The sequence below is a fragment of the Schistocerca serialis genome, chromosome 6 (genome assembly GCF_023864345.2).
Source record: "Schistocerca serialis cubense isolate TAMUIC-IGC-003099 chromosome 6, iqSchSeri2.2, whole genome shotgun sequence".
In the NCBI taxonomy this organism is placed as follows: Eukaryota; Metazoa; Arthropoda; class Insecta; order Orthoptera; family Acrididae; genus Schistocerca; species Schistocerca serialis.
This window is the reverse complement of record NC_064643.1, coordinates 121,081,997-121,098,815: the sequence shown is the minus strand read 5'-3', so window position 1 is coordinate 121,098,815 and position 16,819 is coordinate 121,081,997. Positions and strand designations below refer to the sequence as shown.

General features: G+C 45.4%; 1 protein-coding gene across 1 annotated transcript in view; it reads right to left on the bottom strand.

The window, feature by feature from the left end:
* Window positions 1-920: 920 nt before the first annotated feature.
* Window positions 921-16,819, bottom strand: part of LOC126484487 (junctophilin-1) — an 883,087-nt gene continuing 867,188 nt past the window's right edge. Inside the window, exons 10-11 of the mRNA XM_050108022.1 lie at window positions 12,952-13,152; window positions 921-4,543 (exon numbers count right to left, since the gene is read on the bottom strand). Coding sequence (XP_049963979.1) covers window positions 4,457-4,543; window positions 12,952-13,152 — 288 coding nt within the window. The 3' untranslated portion in view covers window positions 921-4,456. The remainder of the gene's footprint in view (window positions 4,544-12,951; window positions 13,153-16,819) is intronic.

The window sequence follows — 16,819 nt, the reverse complement described above, 5'->3', positions numbered from 1 at the left end:
TGTATCCGCTGTTTCTTCTGGAACAATACGATGTACCCCGCCAGAATCTTTCAGAAACTGACGATACCATTTCTTAACTGTTTTCACATCTGGTGAATTATATCCACACAATCTACGATAATTTCCATGCACAGTAATCGGCGAGTTTGTTAACGCAAACCACACTATTCCTTGCGCGCGTTGTTGTAGAGTCGTCATTTTCACTTCATGCGATCGTGCTGCACTCTGGTGATAATTGTTGGAACGTTGGCAAGTGAGACGCGAGGAAATAAACCCTTTGAGATGCTCTAGCGTGTGGCACAATTTCGTTATCATATCTACTATAGTTTTTTCCCGAGGTCTTTGAAATGTGGAAGTTTGAAATGGACATCCTGTTTTTGATGTAAGTGAGACTTTTATCGAACGCAAAAAAATAGTGTCATCACTAAACTGACACTCTGAAAACAGTGACGTGGTTTGACTATGAATTTTAAGCAAGCATAAATGTTTGGAGGTATGAATTATAAAACGCCTTCAGTCACAACTTCTCGTGTGTTATTAAGTACACGATGCATTTCGGACCCTGTAGCTCCATCATCGGGTGTAATTTGTCTTATTACACTATACCGAAATGCATCGCGTACTTAATAAAACTCGAGAAGTTGTGACTGAAGGCGTTTTTTAAATCATACCTGCAGTGTATTGAATACCGTCATGTTTGAAGCTGCGAAATATGGATAAAAATAAAAAAAGTAAATGTTTGTATCTGTTGTTTGGAATCATTGTCAAAAGCTCTTAATCGTGCGTCTCATTGGCTAGGCTATGCTCAGGCGATTCACCTACCTTTCGTGGCTGCTGGACGTCACACCAGGTGGGCGTGGTGCTCCGCTGAGAAACCCTGCTCCAGTGTGGGGAGGTGGGAGAAAAGACCAACACACAAGTAGTTTTCTTACAAATTCCTGTATTTAGATTCCACAGTTATATTTAGCACCTGAACAGGACCACAGTAGATGGCAGAGCGACCCCTGACCCACCGACCAGCCCCATTCACCTTTCAACTCTCCTCCTGCCCTGCTATTGGCTCTTGAGTTCCGAACACCGATAACATATGCAAAATATGTTATCTTTCTGCCCAGAGAGGGAAAGTTCATTTCGCTTCCTCTTGGTGTCCGACACACCATTGAGTAAAAACTCCTTACATGGTGGAGCTCGATACAATATCGACACCTGTGCATTGTTTGTCGGCGCCTAGGAGAGATTGCACAGTATCCTTCTCTAATGCACGATGTTCACCGTTTGGCTGGCAGCCCTTTAGCAATGGTCCCTCAACTTAAGTCATAAAAGTTTGAAATTAACAATCTCTCGATGACCACTTGGTACTGAAGACGTCACTGATCTTTTCAGAGGAGCTGGTTACGATGTAGACCTACATTTAACAATTCACAATCTCTACACAGTGATAGTTATGCAGAACATATCAGTACGGCACAGTGGTGGTCTATAGCCTCAGCCCAGTCGAGAGGAAATAATCGCTAACTTGAGAAAGCGCGCTCCAAACTCCGTATCCTTCGTCGCTTGTACCTGAACACATTTCGCGCGGTCACGTGGTATGCATAAAAAAACACGCATAATTTACTCTCGACCGCGCCGTTGTTGACTGCCTGTTGACATCGCCAGATGGAGTCATAGATTTTTACAGCAGCAATGTGTTCCTCTGTTCTGTAGCAACAAATATTCGTCCATGTGTAGCTGCTCAGTAGCATGCAAATGACAGAGATCTCTCCACATTCGTCAGGTGCAGCTGAACAGTGACTGAGTGGCACTCTACTTCTCAGACAACTGGAGATCACCGTAACAAATCATAAGACTTGGAGTGGTGCTGGTGGGTTGTACAGTGTTGGAGATTCACCTACAGTACCTCTGCAACACCGGCTTACCAGAATTACCCACTCACTCTTGACCAGTGGTCACGGACCGGGCTGTGGTTGGACAGGTGTCGCTCCGCCGCAGGTCAACATTCCACTGTAGCCCAAAACATGAACAAGAATTTCAACAGCAGAAAATAAAGCTTAACAGTAAATTGCTTCGTTAGTCAATCGTGCGTTTCACGGAGAAGGCAGGTGGACACTGACATATGAACATCCAACACTTTCTCATTGTACAGGCTCACGATGGTGAAAGCGGAAAGGTGGTGCAGCTCAAATGATGCAAACGTCGACATTTCTTTATTCTCCTGGTAACATGCGTCAAAATAGGTGATATTAACTGGACAGATTGGGAAACCCTAGCAGATCGCATCAGCGATTTATTGAAAAATGCTGAATTACTTACAGATCAACAATATGTTGGACAAGTTCAGTATGACACGTAACCATCTGGAAGATATCGTGCCACGGCATTCACGCGGGCGGAAACTACTTCCACTAGGTTGTATGCCTGCACACCGAGCGTAGAGCCTGCGTTAACAAAAACGACGTTCATCATGCTGCAACACGGTAAGACTTCTTACAACCAAATCCACGAACAAGAACTGGGACGGGGGATAACACTAAACACGCAATTTCATACAACCGCTCTCAAAGTGAGAGCAAGGGGCAGGAAAATTAACAACTGCGGATGGGAGCACGAGTGGAATGGGGACGACAGATATGCAACAGTCCGACTATACAGCCAAAGCCGAAAATGGAATGGGAAGATCGCGAAGCGGAGCTCTTCCAGGATAAGGTTCTCATCAGAAACACATCGACTCTTCTCGAGTGGGTGCAGCGCTTAGTTTGCGTCTACAAGGAACGCGCGGGGTGGGTTTATGGTTGTCCTAACCGAAAAGGAGAAATAAACGGCATATTAAGACCACGGGGCAGTCTCACACCAAACCAAAGCCTGCGATCAATTCTGTGCGTGTGTCTCAAAGTATAAAACCGATTAGCTTCGAGGGAAAGGCGAAGTGCGCAACTATTTTTCACAACCGGAAATAAATGCCAGCGAGACTAGGCAAGAAGATCCGCTCTTCGCCATCTCTAGGAGATTTAGCTGGCACGGGAGAGGCGACGGTATAAATGTTCAAAAACAGCTCGTCGTAGCATATCTGCAAGAAACGGCCTAATTCCGTTGTATATAACGAACATCGCTCTTAAGCGTCTTACAGTTTATAGTAGAGGACTTGCTATCATTACGTTAGCAGTAGGAAAGTGTTAGTAAATCTTAGTCCCAATAATTTGGCTAGACAACAAGTAACAAGGTATATAATGAGCAGTCCTAAAATATCTTCTCATTTGTTTCTGAAAGTACAAAAGGACAAGATATTTCCTTTGCGACATACGTGAAACTAATTTAGACAGCCATTATCTCTTCCGTTAGTTTTTGTTCTCAAAAGAGTCTCTACTGAAAGGCACACATCCGTGAATTCCTCCCACCCCTCATGCAAGAGCAACCCATACTATCGGTGAAGAGCGTCCACTCCGTTAGTGAATTAGAGTTTTGATATGCTTTAATACAACATACTCGGGGTTTCCTTATAAACGTTATTTCACAGAAATGCTCATCTTTTGCTCATCCCGATTTGGAATCCGTACAGCACGTCAGCGGCCCTTCTACACAAACTAACACTGTCTCGCCTTTACAAAGGCAATCCAGACGCTGCGGGCGAAATCTTACATCCGATGTCTAGATCGGACCAGAGTTGATAGCCTACGGTCTTTCCAACAAATTACAAGGCAACACTGGAACGCATCCAGAGAAAACTGTGCTTGATCCCTTGAACCTGCAATGCAACGAAACGATGTCGGTAAACCGTATGACAATTGACACGTATGCAGCCCTAGAACAGATCCCGGCAATATCAAGCTTGCGTGGATGAGAATAAAACAACAGCAAAGAAGAGCCCTTTGCCAATTATGACCACAGTTTCTCTAACAAACAACCTCGCTAAGATAACTCCAATAAAATTTTGTGCAGAATACAAAACGACAGTAGTCTTATGCTAGTAAAAATTTAGCACTAATATACACAGCGGTCAGAAACATGACGTACAAAGTTGTTACTCCACCTTATACAGGCGTTAAAAGGTGAAAAAATGTCAAATGAGACTCTCCATGTAAAAATATGTCATACATATACAACACTCTATAAATAAAGACCTTCAAGCGTATCTTTTAATCATTCCCTTTGGTATCTCTTCCTCGAGTTTCGTACAGAAGTGTTATTTTTGTTTTTTGCAATATTTTTAGTCTCTAAACAAGAGAGGTTTCTTCTCGAATAGGTAACTGGAGTTTTGGAAGCTAGGTGGTATTTCTTTTTATTCACAAGTAGCTATTAGTTTCTTTTCTCGCAAAAAGAAAACAAAGTCACGAATCCTATCCCGGTGAAACTCTGTTGTTGCCCGAGGAGACACGAAGGGGCGTGTCCGCTGTGCGGCGGAGGCCTGCAACGGCGGCGGCGGCGGCGGCGGCGGCGGCGGCGGCGAGGTCTGGGCCGTGTACTACGTGAGCAGCTTGAAGAACATGATGGCCAGCGAGATGTTGATGAAGAGCACCAGCATCACCAGCTGCTGGCGCGAGAACCATTCCTGCCGACAAACACACACAACTATCTGTCAAACGGAAATCGATGACTGTCTCAGTTGATCTAGGCCATCTTCCATAAGCTTAATAAACACAATAGATACACATAACAGAGACTTCAGTCATCAATAATACACTCCTGAAAATTGAAATAAGAACACCGTGAATTCATTGTCCCAGGAAGGGGAAACTTTATTGACACATTCCTGGGGTCAGATACATCACATGATCACACTGACAGAACCACAGGCACATAGACACAGGCAACAGAGCATGCACAATGTCGGCACTAGTACAGTGTATATCCACCTTTCGCAGCAATGCAGGCTGCTATTCTCCCATGGAGACGATCGTAGAGATGCTGGATGTAGTCCTGTGGAACGGCTTGCCATGCCATTTCCACCTGGCGCCTCAGTTGGACCAGCGTTCGTGCTGGACGTGCAGACCGCGTGAGACGACGCTTCATCCAGTCCCAAACATGATCAATGGGGGACAGATCCGGAGATCTTGCTGGCCAGGGTAGTTGACTTACACCTTCTAGAGCACGTTGGGTGGCACGGGATACATGCGGACGTGCATTGTCCTGTTGGAACAGCAAGTTCCCTTGCCGGTCTAGGAATGGTAGAACGATGGGTTCGATGACGGTTTGGATGTACCGTTCACTATTCAGTGTCCCCTCGACGATCACCAGTGGTGTACGGCCAGTGTAGGAGATCGCTCCCCACACCATGATGCCGGGTGTTGGCCCTGTGTGCCTCGGTCGTATGCAGTCCTGATTGTGGCGCTCACCTGCACGGCGCCAAACACGCATACGACCATCATTGGCACCAAGGCAGAAGCGACTCTCATCGCTGAAGACGACACGTCTCCATTCGTCCCTCCATTCACGCCTGTCGCGACACCACTGGAGGTGGGCTGCACGATGTTGGGGCGTGAGCGGAAGACGGCCTAACGCTGTGCGGGACCGTAGCCCAGCTTCATGGAGACGGTTGCGAATGGTCCTCGCCGATACCCCAGGAGCAACAGTGTCACTAATTTGCTGGGAAGTGGCGGTGCGGTCCCCTACGGCACTGCGTAGGATCCTACGGTCTTGGCGTGCATCCGTGCGTCGCTGCGGTCCGGTCCCAGGTCGACGGGCACGTGCACCTTCCGCCGACCACTGGCGACAACATCGATGTACTGTGGAGACCTCACGCCCCACGTGTTGAGCAATTCGGCGGTACGTCCACCCGGCCTCCCGCATGCCCACTATACGCCCTCGCTCAAAGTCCGTCAACTGCACATACGGTTCACGTCCACGCTGTCGCGGCATGCTACCAGTGTTAAAGACTGCGATGGAGCTCCGTATGCCACGGCAAACTGGCTGACACTGACGGCGGCGGTGCACAAATGCTGCGCAGCTAGCGCCATTCGACGGCCAACACCGCGGTTCCTGGTGTGTCCGCTGTGGCGTGCGTGTGATCATTGCTTGTACAGCCCTCTCGCAGTGTCCGGAGCAAGTATGGTGGGTCTGACACACCGGTGTCAATGTGTTCTTTTTTCCATTTCCAGGAGTGTATATTCTCCTTCACTATTTACAACAGTCTGACAGAGCTGTGGTAACTTTTAAATTCCGTGACTGTAGAAATCATTTGGTTTCGAGGCGAAGAACTCTTCGAGCCATGTTCGGAGCGCATTTTCATCCGGAAAGGAAATTCCATGAAGGTTATACGACAGAGAGCGGAAAATGTGAAAATCTGAGCGAGCAAGATCAGGTGAATAAGTGGATAGGGAACGACTTTCCAACCTAACTCCTGTATACTGCTTTTTGTCAGTCTAGCAGAAAGTGGGCAGGAGTTATCGTGCGGTAGCATCACTTCACACAGTCTTCTTGGTCGTTGTTCTTGGATTCCGTGTGCAAGACGACTCATTGGGAGCCTTAATGTCGGCAATGATAGTTACATCCTGGGGAAGCAATTCGTAGTACATAACACCGTCGCTGTTCCACCACACGCATTAGATAATCTTAAGTGGATGTGCGCAGGTCTTTCTACGTGGAGCTGCTGCTTTGTTCGGGCTCACCCATTCCTTGCTTTTGCTCGTATTAGTACAAAGACACCATTGCTCATCATCAGTGACGATACGGGATAGGAATGGCCGGTACTGTTCACGAGCCTATTGACGACGAGCACGTAGTGATGTACACATCGCCACCCGCCGATTTTTGTGATTTTTACTTAGAGCATGCGGTATCCACACACCCGATTTTTGAACCTTTCCCGTTGCATGCAAAGTGGAATGAGCACAGTTCATCACATCTTCTAGCTCTCGAGTATAGCGACGCGAATCGTCGTGGATTAATTCGGTTAAACGATTTTCATCGAACCCCAAAGGTTTTCCTACACGTGGCGAGGCACTAATGTCGAGACGATCCTCCTTAAAACGAAAAAGCCATTTTCTTACCTTGCTCTAGCGAATGGAATTACCCCATATACGGCTGAAATGTTTCTGGCTGTCTTTGCTGCTGTCACCTCTCTATGGAACTCAAACAGAACAACATGTCGAAACACGTTGATTGCACTTGTCCATTACGTTTCAGGCCTCAGGCACGGCTGATTCGATTTCTCGACTTGGCACTCCATTTACTAGCGTTCATCACACATCCACTTGACGAAATGACTATTTGTAAATTCAAATAACAACAGTAAAGCACAAATAAAAAACGACAAGCCACAAATAAATCCACAGCAAACGGAATATCACCACGAAAAACAAATACACTACAAACGTAACTTAATTCCTGCTCATATTATTTTAATTATTTATTTTTCACGATCAGTCCTGATCCCTGACAGTGCAGAAGTGTTATAGTATAAAACTATTTATGAAAACTGCAATACCTACAAGGAGTGGTCTCAATCACTCCAGAATCGGAAGATGTGAAGAACAGCGGAACCTTTGTACATGATTGAAATTGTAAGGAGATGGCATACATGCACTTTTTGACCAGAGAGGTCGTGCATAGGGCTACAGTCAGCAGGAGCTGAGTCCTCAAACGAATTGGCCACGTAGAAGCAAAGAATGTGACAGGTTGACTAAAGTGTTGCCATATAGACGTTTAAAAAAATCTGCCTGCCGGGATGGCGGAGCGGTACTAAGCGCGTCAGTCTGGAACCGCGGGACCGCTACGGTCGCAGGTTCGAATCCTGCCTCGGGCATGGATGTGTGTGATGTCCTTAGGTTAGTTAGGTTTAAGTAGTTCTAAGTTCAAGGGGACTGATGACCTTAGAAGTTAAGTCCCATAGTGCTCAGAGCCATTTGACCCATTTAAAAAACAAAAGGGTTATGTTATTAGATGACGTACGCGCGTGAAGCTGTCGCGCCCAGTCCACACTGCAACTGTGAAGAATCAACTTATGCCGACTCAACTATAGTGGATAGAGAACGGTCGTGCACTGAGGCCAGTGGGTACTGGACCTTACAGTGTGACGGTAGTGCGGAATGACCGCCCTCTTGTCCACGGCATGGCCGCAATCGACAGAGCAGCTCCACCCACAGCGTTGGCTTGACTTTGAAGCACTGCAAAAAGTGTGGACCTGTCTGCGTCGACAGTTCCATGCCATCTGCTGAGGGCTGGACTGGTGGCACGCATCACGCATGGCATTACATCATCTTCAACTGATGAGAAAGCACCAAAGCCTCTGACAGTAAAAGGCACATGAACGCCACTACTGGCGTGCTGAGTGGCATAATGTGTTGTTTTCGAACGAGTCTCACTTCAATTTGTCCCACAATGATGGCCACTACTTGTTAGATGATAGCGTGATTAGCTCGGTTGGGCAGATTGCATTGGGAGTGGCATAGTGGACAAACGTAAAGTGTAATAGTTTGGAGCAGAATTGTCTGTAACATGTGATCTTGCTTCCTATATTTTGAGAGCTATCTGAACAATAACCATCAGGGTGACTATACAGGGTGTCTCAAACTTTTTGGTTCAAATTGCAACAGGTGATACTTGGTCCACAAATGATTACATGCGGATAGTGACCAATGGTCGGAAATGCATATTTACTGTGCTGTCACAGTGTACACCACACAACAACCAAGCTCATAGTAATTGTTCAAAGCGACGACCCCCATTCTTAATGCATGTATTGCAATGGCACATACAGCTCTCTCACACTCTCGCAAAGATCCTGGTTGTCTGTTGTACACTGTAAGAGGAAGTGGGTGATAAACAGCGTACACCCCAGACCACCAACAAGTCATACTGTACACATCATCGCTAATAGCACGGTCGTCCTATGACAACTGCATGTATCTCACAGCGCATTGACTTATGCCACACACACACACACACACACACCACTATCTCTGGTGCCAGCTGCATCAGACACCTTGTGATACGTCCATGGTGAGGTGTGTTACTGTGTACAGTGTATGATGTGTAGCCAAAGATGGAATGTTATTCGTCACGAGAGTTGGCTGACATGCATTTAATGTATGGCGAGGCAGGATGTAGAGCCCTAAAGCGGTTCAAACGTACAGAGAATGCTTCCCCAACAGGTGTCATCGTAAGTGGAAGAAGTTTATCTCTGTGGATACCAAGTTACAAGAGATGGGGTTGCTCGCACCACAGAGAGCCAGCCAACATTCCCACCAAAGACAGGTCTAAACATCACCAGATCTTGAGGATATGGTATTGGCTTCATGTGGCCGACCACCCAGCAAAAATCACCTGCCAACTTGCCCATTAAATGCACACTTCAAAGGATACAGTGTGGAGAGTACCAGTGGAAAAGGTATTACACCCCAATAAAAAAAGAAGTGTGGAAGAACTGGGACCAATGGATTTTGAGCCCTGCGTTCCTTCTGTCAATGGATTATCCACCTCAGTGCTGTACTGCCGAACTTCGTACAGTTTGTATTGTTCACAGATGAGGCCTCAGTCATCCGTAATGGTGTTTTCAGCAGGCACAACAGCCATGTCTGGAGTGAGGACAATACCCACGCCACTCAGTTGGTCGCCACCAGCATCAATTCTCAGTCAACAAATAGATGAGCACTGTCTAAGATCACCTAATAGGATCTTACTTGCAGGCTCCCCATTTCGCTGGCCGATGTTACCTGGTGTTTCCTGCAAAACATGCAGCCACAGTTCTTAAACATCGTACCCCTTGTTGTCCGCAAAGGATGTGGTTTGTTTCAACATGACAGTGCACCAGCTCACTTCAAAGTTAATGTCCACGAGCAACTGAACAACACATATCCTTGTCACTGGGTAGAAAGGGGAGGTCTTCTCCCTTGGCCACTGCGACTGCGGAGCTCGCACTTCTGAACATTTATTTCTGAGGTTAGGTCAAGACGTTGGTGTATGAAACCGCTGTAGAAATGGACGAAAACTTGCTTGCTAGGGTCCAAACTGCCTGTCGCCTGGTGTAATACACACCAGGGATCTTTGAGAGAGTGGGGCAGAACTGTATGTGCAGTTGCCATGCACGCAGTGAGACTGGCAGTCGCCACTTTGAACAATTACTATGTGGTAAATTGTTGTTATGTGATGTACCCTGTGCATATCCATAACACAATAAACATGAATTTCCGACCATTGGTTCCGTATCTCAACATGATCGGTTGTGGAACCACTATCACCTGTAGACCCTGAGGCACTGCCACTCCTGCAGGAGGCTCCACATAACATATTTCAGCAAGCAAATGCCCTGGCTACATGTTGTGAGGAATGTCCAAGCCTTCTTTGATAAGGATGGCTACTGCTGTGTCCGTGAGCTGCAACTTCACTTGACATGTCACCCACTGAGCATGTTTGGGATATGGTTAGCCGTAATCTTGTTTGTTCTGGTCCTTCTTCAATCACTGTAGACGCTTTGTGGCCTCGGATAGAAACCATGTGGCACTGTGTTCTCCTGCAGCACACCCAGGCCCTCTTTGATTCCAGGCGACGGAGTTCCTGACTGCGGCATGTGGTGGCTTCCAACCATGCTGAACCGTCACAGTTAAAGTGCGTGCAGTTCTAACCACTCATGTATTGTCATGTCTCAAATATGTGCAATAAATTTCGCTGTTATCACATTTCTTCTTTGCGTCACGAATTTCGGGATCAGTTGTGTATGAAATCAGACACTGACAAACTGGAGCACGCGATCTGTTTTGAAGAATACTTTTTATTCACAAATAACCTGATCCATTAATTTTGTTGGTTTTATGACAGTTAACTAGTTTGGACTCTAACGAGTTATCATCAGTAACAAAAATTTAACAAAGATAAAAATCAAAAGTTATGACATATAAATTATTATGAAGTGCAATATAATGCATTTTGTTGCGAAACCGAGGCGTCAAGTCGTCATTAAGTATTCATGGGAGTCACTTAAAGTTGACTGCCATGCCTGCTTATGGGTCATACTTACAAAGCAGAACATTTATGGTCGTAGAGAGTGTATGAGCATGCTTTCCTAATACGTGTGAGAATGACTCCACGAAGCCTGATGCACATCGCTGGTGCTTCATGGTATAACTCTTTCCATTTCCATCAGTGTATTACTGAATGAGTTACTGATGACGAAAACTGTTGCTGCAAGAAAGAAACACAGCGGTATACCTAGATATGGGAATATAAGACATATCGGTCATGACATAAGATGCAGATGTTGTGCTGAAACGAAGAGAAGAACAAGATAGTTGCCAGGCGACACAAATGGAGAACTGCATTGAATCAGTCTTAGGGTTGATGAACGAGCAATAATATAAACCGCCTGTGTATTAAAATGTATTCCTGCTAGGCTGTGGTGACTAACTGCGTTGGAGACTCAACGGTTGTGATCAGATGAATGACTTAGACTCGAAACGTGGTCTCAAGACCATAAAGTTTACTGTTCCAAAGTGAAGGATCTGATGGAAGAAGAAAAAAATATATCTAGCTACTGATACACACTAGTCCCTCTCGACCACCAATATTCGTACATTAGCTTTATGGAAGTTGAAGCGACTTTGAGCGCAGTGCTCGATGTTATGTCATTACAATATAGGTGAACTGAAGAGGTTCACCACGTAATTAAAGTTACTTATTGAATTACTTGTTTGTAGCGAAGTTTTAGTACATAAGAAGAATTTAGAAAATCGAGCGGAAGTGAAAGTGAGGTTCAGAATTGTTAGGAGATGAGTATCTGTACAGGGATTCAGTATAATTATCCTCAGCAACTACACAAGCCATCGTCGCGTCTTTCCTATGTAATTGCAATTTGAAGATAATTATAGTGAGTGCACTGACACTCTTCTTGCAATGTGGTAAGCTGTGTAGTACCACATCCTCAACAATCGAGTTTTCCTTATTGTGTTCTCTGACTTAGTAAATCAATGGGCATATGTTGACACATGGAGAGATGGGGCAAATAAATGGGAAAAGCATAATTTGAAGTAGGGCAAGAAAAAGAACACTATGGTCAGGAATGTGTACACTTTGACTTGTAGAGGGATGAAATGGAGCAGTACCGTCAGGAAATTACCTCGATGTCTGGAAATGTGATGCAAATCATCAGAGTTGGGAGAAAGAAATTTGACATAAAGAGCAACGAGTTACATCAATGGGATAATGAACGCATAGCAAAACTTGGGGAGAGATGAGGTTGACCATTGAGATAAGGAAACCACATCTTGACTAGGACGGATACGTAGTTGGCCAGTGAGATGAAGAGAGCGTACTTTGCATAGGTGGAGATGTGGTTGAGAATTAGGATGTGGAGGGAATACTTTGATGTTGAGATAGATATGGTCGGGAAGTGAGATGCAGAGAGCGTATCTTAATGTTGAGAGAGGTGTGGCTGGGAAGTGAGCAGAAGGAGAACGCTCTGACATGAGGAGAGATATGCTTGGCATGTGAGACGAAAGGAGAACTCTGTAACATGAGGAGGGACATGGATGGAAAACGAAATGAGGAGACAGTATGTTGAGGTTAAGAGAGACGAGGTTGGGAAGTGAAAGAGAAGCACATACCTTGACATGGAGAGAAACAAGGATGAGCAGATGAAAAGAGCATACCTTGATGTGGTAAATAAGATGAGGAGAGCGTGTCTTGGCACTGAGAGAGACATAACTGGGAACTGAAATAATGATGGCATACCTTTACATGGGAAGACATGTGGTTGGGAAAATGACTTGTACCTTGAGACTGAGAGAGACTTAGATGAAGAGTGAAATGAGGAGTGCACGCCTTGATGCTGCGACAGATGAGGTTGGGAAGAGACATGAGGAGCAAATACCTTGATGCAAGGAAAGACGAGGATGAGCTGAGAAGTGATGATGTAGCTTGAGGTGGGCAGTGATGACATAAGGTGGAGCAGGGAAGTGGAGTGGGGAGGGTGACGTTGAGGTGGAGAGTGATAAGGTAAGGTGGAGTAGAGAAGTGAGAAGGATGTACCTTGACGTGGGGGGAGACGAGGTAGAGCAGCGGATTGGCGCGCAGGCGCTCCTGCTCCTCCTGCATGCGGCGCATCTCCTCGCGGCGGGCGGAGCTGAGCACGGACACCTCCTCGCGGGACATGGGCTCGGTGGCGCGCGGCAGCCCCTGCACGTCGGGCAGGCTCTTCTTCCGCTGGATGGGCTGCGGCACCGGCAGGGTCTGCGGGCACAAAACACCACACGTCACGGGAGTCCACTTCCCTGGTGCAACACGCTCTCTCAATGGTGCCTGCTGGTCCTCTAGCTTAATGCCATTTCTCGTCACCGTGACAAAATGGAAGTCCGATCAGCATCCACAGCAATTTTTCCTTACCGGCCAGATGACGATCTGATTTTATATCTTGACTTTTACTATTTCTGGATGACAAAGCACAGTCGTTGGTCCCATAAAAGGCTATCTTTACTATTCGTCAGACAGGCAGCGGATGACCGAGACATCCTACATCTGCGCAATTAGTGTGTAGTGAACACTTGCGTTTGGCAGAGGATTCATAATACCATTTTCAGAGTGTTTCTGTATTGTTCTACTCCCGAATAGCACATGGGAAAAATGAACACCTAGATCTCTCATGCAAGCCCTAATTTATTTGACCTTGATGGTCATTTCTGCCTATGGAAAAGAAAATTGACGATCTGACAGATGACGATGGATTTAGGAAAGGTAAAGGCGCCAGAGAGGCAGCTCTCACTTTGCGGTTGATAGTGGAAGCAAGACTGAAGAAAAATCAAGACACGTTATAGGATTTGTCGACATGAAAAAAGCGTTCGACAATGTAATATTCGAAATTCTGAGAAAATAGTGGTAAGTTGTAGGGAAAGAAGATTAATATAAAATATGAACAAGAATCAAGAGGTACAATAAGAATGGGAGACCAAGCACGAAGAGTTCTGATGTGATATATCGCCCTTATTGTTCAATGTACACGTCTAAGATGCAATGACAGAAATAAAGATTCATGTGTGGGATTAAAATTCAGGGTGAGATGATATCAATGATATGATTCGCTGATGACCACTGCTGATCTCAGTGAAAGTGAAGAATTACAGGATTTATTGAATCGCATGAACAGTCTGATGAGTGCAGAACAAGGATTGAGAGTAAATCTAAGAAAGACAAATGAGAATACCGAGAAATTTAACATGAGAAATAGTGATCGGAAGTAGATGAAGTTAAGGAAGTCTGGACCTAGGCAGCAAAATAACCCATGACGGATGGAACAACGAGGACATAAAAAGCAGACCAGCACTGGCCAAGAAAAGTCTACAAGACAGAGACTGAAATACATCCAGCAAATAAGTGAGGATGTAGTTTGCTACTCTGAGCAGCCACTCTTCCACGGATATTTTGAATGTTTAGTTTAACACGGCAGGGAACTCCAATTTCCTCGAAGACTGCTTTGCTGGTACGAACGTAGCTTAATGGTGTTCTCGACATATTTTGATATAGCCTTATTTCAATATTTATTACACGGGCTACTGAAAATAACACATAAGGCGAAACTGGTATCCTCACAGGAATACTTCATGCAAATATCTGATGTAGTAAACTCTACTACTCTTATGGTATATGCTGCACATTGCCACTTTAGGCATCAACTTTGGTGAATTGTTCACTTTTATCGTGGTTCTTAAGTCTTCGTTTCTGGCCATGTATTTCCGTGTTATATTCATTATACGCACATAAAAAAAATTGCATCACCCCGGTTCACAGAACTCCTGAAGATAGACGTTGAGTGTGGATATTGTATCACAAACGGTCTCTTTGACTGTTCAGAGGTGCCACTAAATCCTCCCAAAGATGTAAACAACCAGCGTCTATTAGACGGAGGGGGTCCGACAGCCGATCAGTTCCATTCATTCCACCAGGAAGAAGGTACACGGCTCGTGTTGTCTGTAGTTCAACCATGCCTAGACGGTCAATACCGCGGTTCGATCGTGTCCGCATTGTTACTTTGTGCTAGGAAGGGCTCTCAAGAAGCGATGTTTCTCGGACATCGAGGAGATACAGAGAGACAAGAACTGTCGATGACATGCCTCCATCAGGCCGCCCAAGGGCTATTACTGCAGTGGATGACCGCTACCTACGGGTTATGGCTCGGAGGAACCGTGACAGCAACGCCACCGTGTTGAATTATGTTTTTCAAGCAACCACAGGACGTCGTCTTACGACTCAAACTGTGCGCAATAGGCTGCACGATGCGCAACCACTCCCGACGTCCATGGCGAGGTCCATCTTTGCAACCACGACACCATGCAGCGCGGTACAGATGGGCCCAACAACATGCCTAATAAACCGCTCAGGACTCACATCACCTTCTCTTCAGCGATGCGTGTCGCATATGCCTTCAACCAGACAATCGTCGAAGATGTGTTTGGAGGCAACCCGGTCAGACTTAACGCCTTAGACACACTGTCCAGCGAATGCAGCAAGGTGGAGGTTCCCTGCTGTTTTGGGGTGGCATTATGTGGGGTCGACGTACGCCGCTAGAGGTCATGGAAGACGCCGTAACGGCTGTACGATATGTGACTACCATCCTCCGACCGATAGTGCAACCGTATCGGCAGCACATTCGCGTGAGGCATTCGCCTTTATGGGTGACAATTCGCGCCCCCATCGTGCACATCTTGTGAATGACTTCCTTTAGGATAACGACATCGCTCGACTAGAGTGGCCAGCATGTTCTCCAGACATGATCCCTATCGAACATGCCTGGGATAGACTGAAAAGGGCTTTTTGTGGACCCACCAACCACTCTGAAGGATCTTCGCCGAATCGCCGTTGAGGAGTGGGACAATCTGGACCAACAGTACCTTGATGAGCTTGCGAATTGTATGCCACGATGAATACAGGCATGCATCAATGCAAGAGGACGTGCTATTGGGTATTAGAGGTCCCGGTGTGTACAGCAATCTGGACCACCACCTCTGAAGGTCTTGCTGTATGGTGGTACAACATACAATGTATGGTTTTCATTAGCAATAAAGGGTAGAAATGATGTTTATGTTGATCTTTATTCCAGTTTTCTGTACAGGTTCCGGAACTCTCGGAACCGAGGTGATGCGAAACTTGATGTGGGTACTACGTTACAAAATCATCTGTGTCATTCTGATTTTATTTTTTTATTTATGTGTGAGTCTCTTGTGGCTATATTCGGGTTGACTCACCAAATAAAGATATTTCTTTTTATACGCACAAATATGTTTGACACAAAAAATGTTTCAAGTTCTAGTATTTTCCCCATCTGTTTTTAACGCAGGTATCAGCTTTCAGTTACTGACTGATACTGAATGATAGGACGTGTTCAAGGTACATATACTGTTGCGTGTGTTCTAATTGGGTCTTACTTCTCCTGTATCGGTTTATGTTCCAGGCTGTTACACATTAGCTTTGTTGATGATAGGTTAGTAGATATTCTAGCTTGATAAGTTACTTTACTGATTTGTTCTATCATGGGAGATATATTGTACAGCTTTATGTCGTCTGCAAATCCCATATGTCTTTATTTCGTTCTTACAATTGCGTCCGTTGTCCTTCCAGTCTAGTTTTCTAAAGGTATGTTCTCAAGGTGTTACAAATACAGGTGGCATTGAGTCTCTTAACTAGACTGTTCTTCTAATATTTCATCTAATTTTTTTAGTTTAATTTTAAGTGTTTTGTATAGATGTATTTTATGCTGCTCATAGGTAAACGTTGTTGATTTCAAGTTTCGAACATCATTTCATAAGAGACGAAAGCTTTTGTATGATTGGTAAAAGCTATATTTGTATAGTGTCCTGCTTTATTCGTTATATTTCTTTATTATTGGGTTGATATTTTGAAGACTATC